The sequence below is a fragment of the Lemur catta genome, chromosome 1, assembly GCF_020740605.2.
Source record: "Lemur catta isolate mLemCat1 chromosome 1, mLemCat1.pri, whole genome shotgun sequence".
NCBI lineage: Eukaryota > Metazoa > Chordata > Mammalia > Primates > Lemuridae > Lemur > Lemur catta.
The window spans coordinates 21,198,125-21,214,661 of NC_059128.1; the positions used below are offsets into that span (position 1 = coordinate 21,198,125).

At 39.1% G+C, this 16,537-nt stretch overlaps 1 protein-coding gene across 9 annotated transcripts in view; it reads right to left on the reverse strand.

Annotated features, from left to right (window-relative positions):
* Positions 1-16,537, reverse strand: part of NRXN3 (neurexin 3) — a 1,488,306-nt gene that overhangs the window by 64,726 nt on the left and 1,407,043 nt on the right. For 6 of the 9 annotated variants that reach the window (XM_045562567.1, XM_045562522.1, XM_045562514.1 and 3 more), the window contains one exon: positions 969-1,047. In XM_045562567.1, coding sequence (XP_045418523.1) covers positions 969-1,047 — 79 coding nt within the window. Of the gene's footprint in view, positions 1-959; positions 1,048-16,537 lie in introns of all 9 variants that reach the window. The other 3 variants (XM_045562529.1, XM_045562575.1, XM_045562560.1) reach the window with 1 other exon arrangement.

Sequence of the window (16,537 nt, forward strand, 5' to 3'; positions counted from 1 at the left end):
AAGAAAATTCTATTTATTTCCCTTAGCCTTTAAAGAAATAAGATCCTGACCCAACTCCAGCTTTTAATTCTATTAAACATACACAGAAATTCCATGATATCTGTTCTCTATTATATACATATAAATGTTTAACTTAGAGTAAGTCTCAAAACAGACGACTTGGGAAGGTTGATAGGAAATCATCAGGGACTGCAGTTGCCTCCTGGACAGTATCTAATATATAGCTCACTATAAAGAAAGACCATAAAACATCAAAATGTATCTGGGTACAAATGGGGAACACATTAAAGCTTCTGATTGCCAAAGTCCTCTCAACTTCAGCACAGTAGATACATTTTGAAGCATCACAGCTGTTGACATGGCATAGTACAGTACTAATTTTGTATTTACTATACTGTATTGTTGCACAAGTTCTCTAAACACACAATGAACAAAATTAGTATAAATATAACACCATGTTAACTTCTGTTGAAATCCCATGGAACTTTTTTATTTTTATTTTTTTTGGCTGCTTAGGCTGAGAACAACTCATCAAGTTTAAGTGATATTTACTCATCTTTATGTCTCTATCCTTTGGGTTCATGCTTTTTTTGATGTCATTCTAATATAGATCTCTTCACGTCCCCACCCCCTGTCAATTTCATAGCTGCCACTGGCTGCATATATTTGCTGTTCCAGTGGTAAATCTGAACATCTGATCGCCCAAAGTTAGTTAGAATTTTTTGTTAGCTATTAAGGAACTGACTTTAAATTCTCCTGTGGTCTTACTACTCCTTCCATGGAATTTGATGCTTTCATTTATAAATTGATATTTATATATGTATGCTTGTACATATATAGATACATAAAATATACACACATTAACATACTATAATATATATAAAACACATGTATAATCACATATATGTATGTATTGTTTTTTGCAAAAGAAAAAAGAAAGCAAGCAAAACAAGACTGACCTGACCTACCTGTACTCGGCTCACATTCAACGAAGTCTTCATCATCACTTGAACATTCAGCAGATGAAACAAGGTCATCTGATGTTGGCTGTTAATGTCAAAGAAAAAATAACAGGATGGGGGGAAGAAAGAGAAAAGAAAAAGAGAGATAAGGAAACCCGTGAACACAGACATCAAAGACTCATCATTGTATCCCATCTCCCATCATTATTACTATTTCTTTTCTCTAAAGAGGGCATGCTATAGAATAGAGAATTTTTAACCCTTGAGTAGCTATGAATGGCTCTGGGTCCAGATAATCTGTGGGGTCTTCTGCGAAGCTGAGTAACCCAAGGTGGTTCCAGGAGGCTCAAGTCTAACCCATCCCTATAAATGGCATTGCGCGGCCTGACTCTATCGTGACTTTAATTTCAGTTGTGAGAATCAGAAGCACAGGAGAAGGGCTGTAGTAAAGGGTGGGCAATGCAAGAGTACAAACCAACACAGAAATGCACTGTGGCTTTGAGAGAGTCCCGATGCATATGGCGTATGATCTCAAGAGTATGACTTGGTGGTTGTGACTCTATAGGCTGGCATAATTAATGAATGCTGTGGAATGCATTCTGTTCAGGGACAGCATAATGGCTTTTATCACTGGCAGCAATTCCTTCATGTAATTGCTACAATAGCTGAATTAGTAATGTGGACCAGCAGAGCGATACCACACAGCAGCCCCTGAACACAGGTAAGTCTGTTTCTGAAGATAGCAGAAAAAATGTTGATTGCAACAATAGTAATTCAACTTGGAACACTTTCTAAATTCTGAGTCCTGCAGAAATTCCCCAATGCCTGTGAATCCATTGCAAGAAATAAAGGGGACTGTGAGTATTAGCAGTGAGAAGGGCTCTTGCCACACAGGTGAGAAGACCGCTTTCTGTACCTGGTACATACTGTATGTACAGTAAATACTGGTGAATGAATAAATGAATCAATCCATATAGGCCTTATGCAAGAAACAAACTTTGGCCTACTGTGAGTATAAGAGTACAATACGTTGTAGTTGTTCAATAATGCTAATTTCTTTCCCTTTATGTTAATCATATTTAACTGACTTGCTGATCTTATTCCCGATGCACTGAAGTCCAGATCTACCTTTAAGAGGAAAAGATAATAAGGAAACTGCCTCCCTTCTATTGAGCAATTACTATAAGCCAGATGCTGTGCTAGACATGTATATATACCTATTCATTGTAGTAATTATTAATTAATTAGACACAATTCTCACAACCATCTTTTGGGACAGGGATGACTATTCAATGTTTAATTAGAATTGAAGTTAGGTTAAGTGAGTTGCTAAAGGAGATGCAGCTATCAAAACACATAGTGGGAATCTGAACAGATACTTCTTGGTAAAAGTCTGTGTTTGTGGCTCACAATAGGCTTCTTTATACCTGGGTCTTGCATGATATTGTGGGCTGAGTTATGTCCCCTCAACATTCCTATGTTGAAGTCCTAATCCCCATCACCTCAGAACAAGAGTGTACTTGGAGACAGGGCCTTAAAGAGGTAATTATGTTAAAAGGAAGTCCTTAGGGTGGGCCCTAATCCAATATGACTGGTGTCCCTATAAAAAGAGGAGATTAGGACACAGACACAGTGGTAAGAAGACCCTGTGAAGACACAGGGTAGAAGACAGCTGTCTACAAGCCAAGGAAAGAGGCCTCAGAAGAAACCAACCCTGCCAACACCTTGATTACAGACATCTAGTCTCCAGAATTGTGAGGAAATACATTTCTGTTGTTTAAGCCACCTAGTCTGTGGCACTTTGCTATGGCGTCCCTAGTAAACAAATACGTATGACAACCCATATTCTCAGTATTTCTAGAAAATATCCTTTTTAAAATAGACATGCTAGGTATAGGATTACTGGACACAGAAAAGAACAGTAGAAAAACCATGTTAGATGATTCATTTCATTGACAGTGGCAGAGAGGTGCCTTAAGCAACATTATTGATCTTTATTCTACATCTGACAGGGAGGTAGTTCAAACCCTGCTCCTCCTGAAGGTTGGCAGAAAAAAGAATTTTCAAACATACTTTTTTGTTTTTAATCAATTAGATGCTGCTGCATTGTGTGTTTCAGTTCCAGCAACTGAAGCTCATAGTTGTATCCTGGGATACCATTATTTGTGTTAGAGAAATGGTGAGCATATTCCCTTGGTGTTTCTTGCTATGACAGGGACCCATGCAGGTCCACTTCCAGTAACTTAGGGAAAGGAGAAGTAAGGGAATAAGTATTAACTGTACAAATGAAGAAGGCAATTATATGATACAAACGCCATTTTGGAAGAGCCACAATCACTGTTTGATAGTTCTTCAGCATGTATTCTCTGCTGGGGCAATACCTCCCCCAAGGTAGCAAAAATTGATTTGGACTGGGGGAAGAATCCTAAATATTTACAATGGTTTGTGACCCTCCAAAAGCCCACAGGTACACAAATGAATATACACTATATCATTGGTATTAAAATTTTGTAGGAGAAGGGAAATTGGGGGGAAAAATGTCTGAAAAGCATCTTGGGGGGGCAGGAATGAAAAAGAGGCTGAGAATACACTTCTGAAAGGTATTCAGTGGGAAACTGTCAGTGTCTGGACGGTAAGGACCTTGCCGAATGGCCATGTAGCCCTTTGGTTCCTAATATTGAGTGAAAACTGGTGAGTTAATGAAAATCTAGTGAGCTCCTTTCAAGAATGGAAGGCTAAGACAAGACAATTTAAAAAGGCCATTGAGCAAATGTGTAAAAACAAGGCATAATTCTGATGGAAACCAAAACATGAATTAACACAAATATTAGTGAAATCTTTAACTCAAGGGAGACATCTTCCATGTATGGGCCAAAATCAATGATTCTGGAAAGGGGAGAGGAGAGGGAGGTACAGGGAGAGATTTGTTAACAGATACAAAATCGCAGCTAGATAGGAGGGGTAAATTCTAGTGTTCCTAAGTATCGGATGACTACACATATAATAATATATAATTGTAAATAGCTAGAAGGATATTGAATGCTCCTAACACAAAGAAATGATAAATGTATGAGATGTTGGATATGCTAATTACCCTGATCGGATCACTATACATTATATATATTGAAACATCACTATGTACCCCATAAATATGTGTAATTATTATTTGTCAATTTAAAAAAAGTTAGAAAAAGAAATAATGTAATTTTCTTTTCCAGATAAGCAGTAGACTGAGGTTGAAAGAATATTTACTGTTTTCTTTTCAGCTTCCCCTAGCCTCCCCTAATACTACTAAGTTTCTCTCCCCTGTGGTTTAGGTGACACTGGCCCCAGCCCCACTGTCCTAGCCCTATTATTCTATGCCAAGAATGAGTCCCTAATATCCACTGAAGACCCCACATATGTGTTCTTCCATATTCTGACTCCATTACTCCACTTATAACCCTCCCTGTGCCCCAATTTCCAGAGATTTATTTTCTGCTATCTTCTATATGAGCATGTATGAATACAATGGTCCTCCCAGGCCACAGAACTGTATTTTTCCAGTAGCTCCTATAAATGGTACCTAGACTCAGCAGAAGTTAAAAGAGAGGCAGTCTAGCAGAGTGTGGTAAGAACAGGCCTGACTCTAGATGTAGCACAACTGTGAATCCCAACTCCTCCACTCAGAGTGAGAAAGTGACCTGGGGTATGTATGTATGTATGTATGTATGTGTGTGTGTGTGTGTGTGTGTGTGTGTGTGTGTGTGAATTACTTCACTAAGTAACTAAATAAATGAACCAACCAATCAATTAAACACAGTAATTCCAAGCCCAGTAGCCACTCCTAATTTAAATAAATTTGGTATCTGCCTATGCAATCTATTTTATATGATTCATACCCTATTAGAACTGTTCTTTGTTGCTGATAATTTATTACCTCCATTTAGTGGTACACACACTATTTCTGGTTATACCTGCCATGAAGTGTAATAAAGAAAATATACTCATGAAGAGCTTAAAATATCACTGAAAGATAATCTGTTTCCAATGGCTCTGGATCCAGATAATCTGCATGGGTCTTCTATGAATTCAGTTTCTTCCTTTCTGTCCCTCAAACCTCATCATCACCATTTAGAGCCACAGCCAAATGAAATTTCCATAGCATCTACAAGCATCTCAATCCCTCCTTTCACAACATGGTAGCCAATTTTTTCCTGGAGAACTTGGCACCCAACACTGGCCATGCCTACCACAGCACACGGTGGAGTTTCAGAAGGACTCACTGTGCCAGGGGAATCAAGCCCCGATTTGCAAAAGGATTTAGGATTAAGAATACATGCTTGAAGGTGCTGACTCGGGGAGGTGGGAGGAAGGGGGAGGGGATGGAGGTATGACTACATGGTGAGTGCCAGGCGCACTCCCTGGAGAATGGACAAGCTTGAGGCTCTGACTCAGGGGGATGGGCGGGACATGGACAATGTATATAACCTGAGCTTTTGTACCCCCATGAAGAGCTGGAAAAAAAAAAAAGAATACTGCATTAAAAAATTTTTTTACTACTTCTTTCCCTGACATCTAGGAAACCAAAATTACAAACCAAGGCTTTTGGATAATATGAGCAGCTTAGGATCATAATCTAAAGTAATGGCAATTTGATTCAAAGTTACTCTCAGAAAACCCAGGGCTTTCTCTCAGTAGGTTTTGTTTTTTCTGTCTGGGTCCTTCCTCAGGTATAAGCAAATGCAGCAGGGGCTGATGCTGAACTTGAAAGAAAAGGCACACTTCTTTGATGATCGCTTCCCATGGTTGGTGGAGCAGGTTTCACTGTTGCAGATATACACAGACTCAGCACAGAATTGCTGTGAGTAGAACAGACCTATGGCCTTTTGTCTTTAAACAAAATGCAGTAGCTTTAGGCTGTGTGTATATTTTCCCATAATCGCAACCATTTGCCGTAATTACTTTCAATCCCTTAGAAAAAAGAGTAGTTGGTAATCCTGCAAAGAAATGGATTTCTGAGCTCTCTAGAATCATGTCTACTAATAACATTTACCGCTTATTAAAAACTTGCTATATTTAGGTTTTGTGCTGAGCACTTAATGCATATTAACTCTTCTAGGACTCACAATAACCAACTGTATAGACATTGGTAGTGACTTCTGCTATTTTAAACTGCCCACCATCAATATCCCTTCAGCTAACAGTATTGCTTTAGGAAACTTCTCTATTCGTATAGTTATGCTGGAAATGTTCATCAAGATGCTTTCAATGTCATCTTCCCCACATTTTTTGCCTCACAATTATTATCTAAAGCTCTTATAATTCCCAGTGAATAAGCTTAAAATGTTTACATATTATGGTCCCCCTACATCAAATACCAATATTATCTATAAGTTATTCGAGGAAGAATAAAAAATCTATGATCACCCACAAACCAAATAGTTTTGATAGTGGCTAGGCTGCTAGATACCCCAACAGTGGCATATGGATATATCATCAAGGTGCTTTTTGTCATTCATTCATTCTTTTATTGATCACTTTAATAAGTGTTAATTGAACACCTACATGTCAAGCACTGTAAGAGTTAGGAGAGAAAAAGTGATAGAGGAGACACAGTTCCTCTGCTCCGGGAATTCGCAGTCTCTAATGAGACAGCCAACGGGCAAACTTGACATGGTAAACTGAATGCTATGACAACAGTAGCGTAAAGTGCTGAGGGAGCAACTAGCAGGAGAGCAGAGATACCGCCTAGGCAGAGGGCAAGTGGAAAACGAACTGTCAGGCACAGGCGGCGGCAAAGCAGGGGCAAGAAAGCAAGGGTTGCGGGCTGGAGAACAAGGGCATTTCACGTGAAATAAACTGCATTTGCAAAGGCTCAGAGGCATGAAAATACACAGCGTATTTGTACCCCCGCAAGTAGTACAGGATGACAGGAGCCAAGAGATGGACTAAAATGACAGTATGACAGCTACTTGAGTTATCATGTTGTTCTCGAAAACTTAGATAATAAGCAAGAATTTAGTCTCCTGCCCTGTCATCAGACTTCTGTCCTCCTTCTCCTCCCCACCTCTCATCAGTGTCACCTGTCACATTCCTGTGGACGCTAATACACACGGTTTCAGAATACAGTGCGCATGGGTGTGATGGCAACGTCTCTCCACAGTGCAGATTAAATACCTTACCTTGCTTTCTCAAGAGGAGGAAAATCTCCTTCTGCCCTTACATATTAGCCAAGTTTTATATTAAAAATAATAATTCACACTACTCTATTTTAAAATATGTATTTCACATTTTTAATCCACATGTTGAAATTACTTGGTTCTGTATTAGGACTCATAAAACTAAAGATAGGTATTATAATAACTTTCAATAAAATATCTCTCTGGCAGGAGCCCTCTATATTCCTTTCCTGAAAGATTTTTTATTGCCTTTATGGTCTTCTTTTTTCCTACCAATGTTTATTGAAATTACTTTAGAATAAGACTGAGACAGAAGAAAGCTCCAAACTCTGCCCACTCAGGTAAATTTATGAGTATATTTACCTTCCAATTCCCTCAGTTTCACAAATCTGACTTCTCATTTTCCTCCAATGAGTTATTGATTCTATAATCACCTGCTCCTAATTATTTACTCCGGAGGGCTCTACCCCTGCCTAGCACAGGGATGGTTCCACACTGTTCATTATTATCCATTATCTGGTGTTGAGAGAAGTGTCTACTGCCACAATCAGAAATGCTCAAGACAGTTTCACCACGGCCCCTTCTTACTGACAAACTGCCTTTTCTAACTTCAAATTCCACCCTTTAGCCCTTTATCTTATGCGGGTAATAGGCTAATCATTTTGGGGGATAATCATTTTTCTCCACCCAGCTCCTTGGAAGCACGGTTATTTGACTGAGATTAAGCTTGATAAAATAAGTCCTGCCACAGAACAGCTTTATGAAATTATAAATAACACACTCAAGAGTGATCTCCTTTCTTCCAGTGAAAAAGGAAAAGAGAAAGACCCATAAATATTCTGAAGTCCCACAGAAAACAGCCATATATCTCTGCAGCTCCTCCATGCTAAAAAGAATTAAATTCCTTCAAATGCTTGGTGCTTTTGCGCTTTCCCCTCCACACTTCCATTCTGAGATGGAGTTGAATCTTTGAGTATCTCATATGGAGCCTCTATATTCAGCTTCATTATGAACATTCACTCTCTAGTTAAATAAAAGATGCCTGAGCTAATTTTCAATTACCTAGCTCTCATTGACTCTGGGTAAACCTATAACCTTTAATGGGATTTGAAAAGTTTGACCATCTCATTTTAAATTTATCTATTAAGAGTTTCTTTACTAAATTGTTGCCATTGCATAGTCTCATCTTTGATCAGTGCTAATGCACAGACACATACGCGCACACACACAGTCCCCTGGATGAGTTTTATATTAAACCCGAGAGAAAAAAACCCTGAAGCTTAGGCAAGCTCATTAGAAGCCATGACCTCCTCCTATCCCCCATCGCCATCATTCACTCAACTCAAGCCCGAAAGAGAAACCACCTTAGAACGTGGTGAGATTGTATGAATGTGATACCTACACGATCGTTTTATTCTGATAAAACATCCTCTTTAGAGTCACCTTCAAAAGCAGCAACTGACATTATGACAAAATGGAGCATAAGTGACTTTAACTTGTCATGCTCAAGTGAGAAAGATGGGGGCATGTCATGAGATGGGTCCCCCCAATGATGGAGACAAAGACACAAAATTCTAGTCTTGTGAAGACACTATCTAAGGTGACTCTTGTATCCGACCTCTACGTGCATAAGGATTTTGACTGGAACAACACCCTGTGAGTTATAAAACTGTCCTTCAGGGTTTATGTCATGGGTTTTTCAAGATATTACTTTCCTTTCTTCTTTCTACATGCTCCTGGAGAGAATCACTTGCCAAGTAGGATATGACTACCTACATGTCTTACTTGCTCATATTTCAATGGAATAAGAAAGCTTTAAAGAGAATTGTCCTGGGATCAATGTGCATTTAGGCTGATCAAAATTAAGTACCTGAAACAGGGCTAAGTAATCAGAGTTTTTTAGAAAACACTTGTTGTTCTGGATATATGACTTTATTTATTCTTGCATTTATTTATTCGTTCTTTCATTTACTCATTCATTCATTCATTTGAACAACAAATGTTTATTAATTGCCTATGATGTGCCAATCACTGTGCTGGGGGCTGGACAGACCTAGTCCCTGTCCCCATGGAGTTTACAGACTACTGAGATTTAAGGCTGGTCAAAAGGAAAAACTGATTAGTTGCTAAACCATTAGCTACAAAAGCTTATACTTAATATTGAGTTCATAAGTGGTATGTATTGTAACAAAACATTGATTATTTATCCATTGTCACTAAAGACAGATTACATAGGAATCCAAGCAAATAGTGTCACCTACTTCCCTAAAAACTCTACCCATCTTTAATAACCTGCTCATTCTTCTTCTTTTCCACAATGCATAGACTGAAGCAGGATAAAGAACAACATGATTTATAATGACTTTTGCTAATGAATTAGTCTTCAAGGAAATTCCTTTGTGGATTCAAGATTTAATTAACAGTAGAAAATCAAGCTAAGCTTAGCCAGATTTTGTGCCAAGGACTGGGGTCCTTCATTTCTATCCTTGATGTCTTCTGGGATTATATAAACAAATGTGGTGCACCTTTTGCTTTTTTCCACCACTTTTAAGATTTTTCTTCCATTTACTCAAAAAGGGAAGGGTGGATCCAGGGGCGGGGGGAGGAGGGGAGGAGAGTGGGTGGAAAGGGGATTAATCTGTTGTTCAAGGCAGCCTGACAGAGGGAAGAGGAGTATTGAACCACAGAAGATTAACCAAACTTCAATGTACCTTCCCAAAGCAGGAGGAATGTAATGCTACGTGGTGTTCTACTGATAAGCAAATCCCTCTAAATCCTTTCAATTTATTTCTTGGCCTGGAGAAATTACATATTATTTAGGAGACAGAAAAAAAAAAAAAACAAACAAAAAAGTAAAATCACTCACTCAACCCACACCATCTTTAGGAATCTAGATCAGGGGCCTGTTGATTATATACACATGAAAATCTGGCTTTGATGGCTGTTTTTCTCATTGTTGCTGTCCTCTCTAGTACTGCTAATCAGAAAAGCTTGGCTGTGTTTCCACTGTGAACTCTTATTTTCACCACAAACCTTGTTTTGTGTGTTTAGGGTCTAACCATTATAAGGGAATACCAAAAATTTAGCTGAACCTCCAAAGACCTGATCTACTCTCTGTCCTCCTTTCCTCCCTTTGACTCTCTAAGAAAGAGATGAAGGCTCAAGACGTCGTTGAGTAAGCACAAGAGAGCAAATGTTAGTACATCCCAGCACTTAGTATGTGGCACAGATAACTTACCCAGAACAATCAAATGCAATGAACTGAATATAAAATACAACTGATAGAAACATAAGATTATCTTTTCCTTATCACACTGAAAAAAAAATATCTCCCACTCAGCCCACAATATAATGTTAGAGAAGCCCGATATAGGTGTTAGAGCAATAGCAAAAGCTAAATTAAGGTCTTGGCATTTGAAACAGCACTTAATACAATACAGGTGATCTGATGCCAGCAAGTGTGAGTTAGAACTATGAGGAAAAAATGAGGGTCAGTTGGAGAACATGATATGAAATCCCAGTGGAGGAAAAATGCAAAAGAGGTCAGCTTTAGATTGAGGGTTTAGCCCTAGTTACTCACATTGAGAAGGTAATACCAACTTCCCGCAGAGAAAGATTGGAGGATGGATTCTACAAAGATGTATGATTTATGTAACAAATCTCAAGTTAAGGAACATCTTCAGGTACTGTTGAATGATAAATTCAGAATTCTAGATGGACCTACTTACCCTCCAGAAGTTACTAGTTACTTCCCAGGCTGCAACTAGGATTAAATGGATAACTCCGTCTCAGATGTTGGTTCAAAAGAATTTATGAAAGCAAACACAACAGAACTTCCATGTAGGGAGAGACAAGACTATTCATTTCTCATTTCTGATGTACAGCAAAGCTACTAATTTTTTTCTTGTTCTAGTTCATCAACAAGGACCCATTCACTGCCAAAGTGGGTGTTGGAAATGTAACAAGTGTAATCACAGGTGTGAGACCCACACAGTCACACAGGGCTTTGCGCTCCTCAGGACCCTATGCTGAGTTTAATGCTTTGCTCTTAATATTTTGAAATTATTAATCATTTTTCTTTGAACTTGTGTTTTGTAAGAGAAGTTCAATGGGACAATGGAGCATGTGCATAAGCCAAGGAGACATATGCGATGTGTGTGTCCACCCCCGCTCCTTGCCACCCCATCCATATATAATATTCCTGACGCCCTACTGGTACAGGATTCTGTGGACCCACTATGTGTTGGAATAATATGAATCAAACAAATTTATCTGAATCTATCCATCAATATATCTTCTTGGGAGACTGGTAATTGTATCTTAGACAATAGTGCCTAGGGATAAGTTCTCAGTGCAAACCTGACCTCCTTTGCGTTTCTCCCTCTTGAGATTTCATACCATGTCTTCTGTGTAATAGGTTAGTGTGTTACTAGTAAGAGGGAGCACTGGCAACCCCAACAGGCTTTCTTTCCCTTTGAACCAGAGTTGCTTAGAAAGCAGAGAAAAGGCAACCATGTTCTAAGAAACACAAACAGCAAAGAAAACCTATCACATCCTTTCTTACTCCTCTGTATTAGCCAACCACTTATATTAAAAATAATGATATGCAGTGAGAGGGAAAGATAGGGCAACACAGAGATCTTTAGAGTCTACCTTATTCACCATTTGGCTGAAGTTGGAGAGTGTTGACAGAATACGCATTTATCAAGAACCCAAACAGAAACCAGTAAGTTAGTTTTGGGCAGCATTTCAACTCTTTTGCTAAGAACAAAATACACATGCATATATGAGCTAAGAAATACAAATTGTGTTATTCTGGTGATTCTGCATTTGAGCCAAATGCTCTTATATTTGCATTGAAAACTGGCATTGCACAATATAAAGATGAATGGTAATATTTATGCTAATAATTTTTTTTCTTTACTTAAATGGCATTAAGTAGCAAATAAAAACACCATAACAAGTTGAGAGACAATAGAAGAAAAGAGGGGAAAAGCTTTATATTTTAGTACTTCTAATAACACTTTTTTCTGCTTTTTGAACAAGGAGATTCTTAGTTTTACTTTGCACTGGTTTCCACAAATTATATAGCCACCCCTGAGAACAGATCTGCAAACTGATTTTGAACAGGTCAAAGGAGTGTGACACAATTTTAAGAAACTCAAATTATGACAAATAGTCTATGTTTCTGAAACCAGGTCCCTTGCACTCCACTCCAGCCTCCTGCTGACTGTGGGTCTTAACTAGCTTTATTCTCTCAAAGGTACTTAGGGAGAAGAGAAAGAGCATGGCCATTCCTATACTGGGGTTTTGCTCTTTTAAAATGCCCAGACCTTCACCCTCACTCCCCTCTGTATCTGCCTAGACTACTGCTTAATAGCATTCTAGAGAACATTCCATAACAGGGCCACAGCGCTTGCTTATTCCCACTTTTTTCCAATTCTGTAAATTCTGGGTTTCAGTGCAACCACTTTAACAAAGAATGATGATCACATCATTTTCTGAAAAACAAAACAAAACCGCCCCCAAACAGTTCAACATCCTTATACAGAGAGGTAGTGTGGTAGGTGACAAAACCCGAGTTGAGAACTTATCTTACAGAGTCAAGAAGCTTTGCTAGTATTGGCTTTAAGGCAAACGTCTCCTGAGAACTCTGAGAGCCACTTGATCTTGGGAAAAGTGGGCTGCCTTTCCACCCTGGCCCTCCAGGAAGAGAAAGTCAATAAGGACCAACTCTGCTGAGTCAGTGGCATCTTTAAAAATTGTGTCAGATTTTTTTTTTTTTTTTAATTTACACTCTGCCTCTTCGAAAGAAATCAATATGTCATTTACTGGTACTTTTTTTTTTAATCTGAGCATCTTTATTTAGCTTTTCTGTATGTTTTCTTTCCTCTAGTCTTCTAGGGAGCAAAGGAAAAAGTGTTTTGTTTGTATATGTATTGATTCAATCACTTTGAGCAAAAAATAAACAACTAAATACAGCAGAGTAGAGTAGCTTTAATGACAAACTTTTAAGGGATCAAGATCTCTAGGCATCACAGTCTCTCATTCGAGGTGATTGGAAATAAACAGAAATCAATAAAACAGGATTACTGGGCAATAAACAAGAGAAGCCACATTCATAATTTAAGAAGCTTCTTTTCATGTATTCATTACTGAAGAAGGCACTTGGGCCCTATTCTATTTTTAAGCATCATAGATTTCCTCTGAGCACGTAGGTAGCTTCTTTCTTTTCTTTCTTTCTTTTGTTGAGAGGTGCTGAACAGAGCCTCTCTAACACATATCTAGAGGCTCCTACGTGTCTACTGCTGCTCAGGGGACCCAAAACACAAAAGGAGGTGGTGCTTCGCACACAAGCAAGGAGTGGCTCCTCAAACCCTTCTCATCCCCAATCTTTATACATCCAGGAAAGTGCCAGGTGAGAAGGGTGTGACATAACAAGGACATAGATAGGGCCTGATAGAACACGGTCCCTGCCTTCAAAGTGTTTACAGTCTAGCAGGGAGGGCAACTATTGCAGACATTGTCAATATCCATTTTCCTCTTCCTCCTTGCTAGGGCTTGCAATGTGACCAGCCTAAGCCTCCTGTACAACTAGAAGTGACTGCGTGGCATAGATCTGGACCAGTAGATAAACACGGAAGTCTGCCAAAGGCTCTGAAAATGCTTGTTGTATTCCTGATACAAGAGAAAGACTTGGCTAGCCCAACTGCTTTCCCTTCTTCCTTGGCTTGGATGGGACATTTGGAGCTGCAGCAGCCATCTTGTGACCATAAGGTGGCAAGTGTGAGGGGAAAAGCCAATGAAAGAACTGGGAGCTGATTTTCATACTGTCGAACACGATATGATACGGGCCGAATCTAGTAGTTTTATACTCTCCAGACTCCAGGATTCTCACTGTGTAAGATGATGCATCCCCTTTTCAGTCACTGCAGGTCAAATTTTCTTTTACTGGAAGTTGCAGTCAATCACAGCGGACAGAGGAATTCAAAGAGGCCACCAGAAGCAGAGATGATGTGAAGGCATCCTGGCAGTGGTCTCTGCCTTTGGTGCACATGAGTCACCAGGTGACATGTTAATAATACCCAGGAGTGGGACTTGGATATCTGCCCGATGAGCAAAGCTCCACAGTGATCAATCACTCACCAATATGCCAATTCTGTGGCCCACATGACAGTCCCAAAGGAGTTTGAAAGGGGAGAGATCATTTTGGAATTGAATGAGAAAGGAGAAACATTTTCTCCTTAGTGAGGGAAAATATTATCAATTAAATATTTTGTAGGCATCTGCAATCAGTGTGTCCCAGATGGAGTTGCTCATCTCCTTCACTGCTGCCTTCCTTGCCTCTGTCTATGGTGTCATTACTCCAGGAAAAAGCCCAAAGCCTCAGGGTCATCTTTAAATCCTTCCTGCTCACCATCACACCTCCAGGCTCCAGGTCCTGCAAAGCTCGTCTTTAAAATGTCACCTAGTTTTCATTTCTACCACCCTGGTTGCTTACGTATATGAATCCTAAGATTCCCTAACCAGACCCTCTGTCTATACTTACCTCCTCCTCTTCAGTGGACTCTAGAAAGCATTGCCAGGATTAAAACACAGCTTTCACATCCCACTCTCCTAGTCCAAATTTATTTCACTCCTTATCAAATAAAGTCAGATTTAATTTTTTTAATTCAAGATCCTCCACCTCTGTGCTCAAATGTAACTCTGCAGCATTATCTTCCACTACCACTTGCTTCTGTAAAAATGCTTCCACATTCTGACTACTAAAAAATTGTTTGCCATTCTCTGAACAAGTGTATTAAGTTCCTGACATTATGTTTTGGCTTACACTGTTCCTTATCCAACTCTAGTTGCACTTCTTTCCGCTTATACCTGCTGACATTCTATACACATCCTTCTTTTGAGTCGAACCCAAATACTTTTTCACATAGCTTTTTCTTAATCCTGATGTAAGATATTTTCCCTTTTAGTTGATTGTTACCTAAGGTAGGAAAGAACCTCTTCTAGAGGCAACTATATTATCAAGAGACAGGTGTTATTTGGGGATCAGAAAAAATGGGCTGTGTCCCCCACTCATGGTGGGAGCCCAAGGCAATCACAAGCACTCTGCACCCTCATTTTCTCTTCTGTAAACTTGAGACAATGACGTCTACTTCCTGCTATTGTTATATGGGCTAAAATGGATACCAGCCACTTAGAGATGTTACTATTCTGTGATATGTAGTTAATAACATGATGTTATATATTATTGGCTTGAAATTACCTACAGAACTACTATAGTGTCAGACCAGAGTCTAGGGGCACAAAAAACATTTTAAATGAACTGCAGGTGCTCAGGGAATGTCTGCTGATTAAATTGGGTAAACAGGATTCAGGTTTAAAGGATGGAAATGACAGGGATGGAGGAGAAGAAGTATCTCCTATCCTTGTTGAATTATTATTAATTCTGACCTTTAGAGGTGTTAGGGCAGAAATGGCTTTACAAACTCATTGTTAAGAATGGGGCTTTCAGGCTGGGCGTGGTGGCTCACGTCTGTAATCCTAGCACTCTGAGAGGCTGAGGCGGGCAGATTGTTTGAGCTCAGGAGTTTGAGACCAGCCTGAGCAAGAGCAAGATCCCATCTCTACTAAAAATAGAAAGAAATCATATGGACATCTAAAAATATACATATAGAAAAAATTAGCTGGGCATGGTGGCACATGCCTGTAGTCCCAGCTACTCGGGAGGCTGAGGCAGGAGGATTGCTTGAGCCCAGGAGTTTGAGGTTGCTGTGAGCTAGGCTGACGCCACGGCACTCTAGCCTGGGGAACAGAGTGAGAGTCTGTCTCAAAAAAAAAAAAAAAAAAAAATGGGGGTTTCCCATCAACAGATGAATGGATTTTAAAAAGTTGTTAAAATACACAATGGAATACTATCTAACCTTTAAAAAACACAAAATTCTCTAATTTCTGGCAACATAGACAGCTACTATGTTAAGTGAAATAAGCCGGGCACAGAGAGACAAATAATGGCATAATCTCACTTATGTGTGGAAACTAAAAAGTCAAACTCACGTAAGTAGAGAGTGAAAAGCTGGTCACCAGAGGCTGGGGAGAGGAGTCCAAATGGGGAAATGAGAGATGTTGGTCAAAGGGTACAAAGTTTCAGTAAGACAAGAGGCACAGGTTCTGGTGATCTATTCCACAGCATGGTGACTATGGTTAATAATGTATTGTATATTTCAAAATAGCTAAAAGAATGAATTTTAAATAGTCTCACCACAAAGAAAAAATATATATTTAAGGTAACAAATAAGTTAATTAGCCTGATTTGATCATTCCACAATGTATATATGTATTGAAACATAACATTGTACCCTATAAGTGTATATAATTATTTGTCAATTAAAAATAAAAAAGTAGCCCTTTATT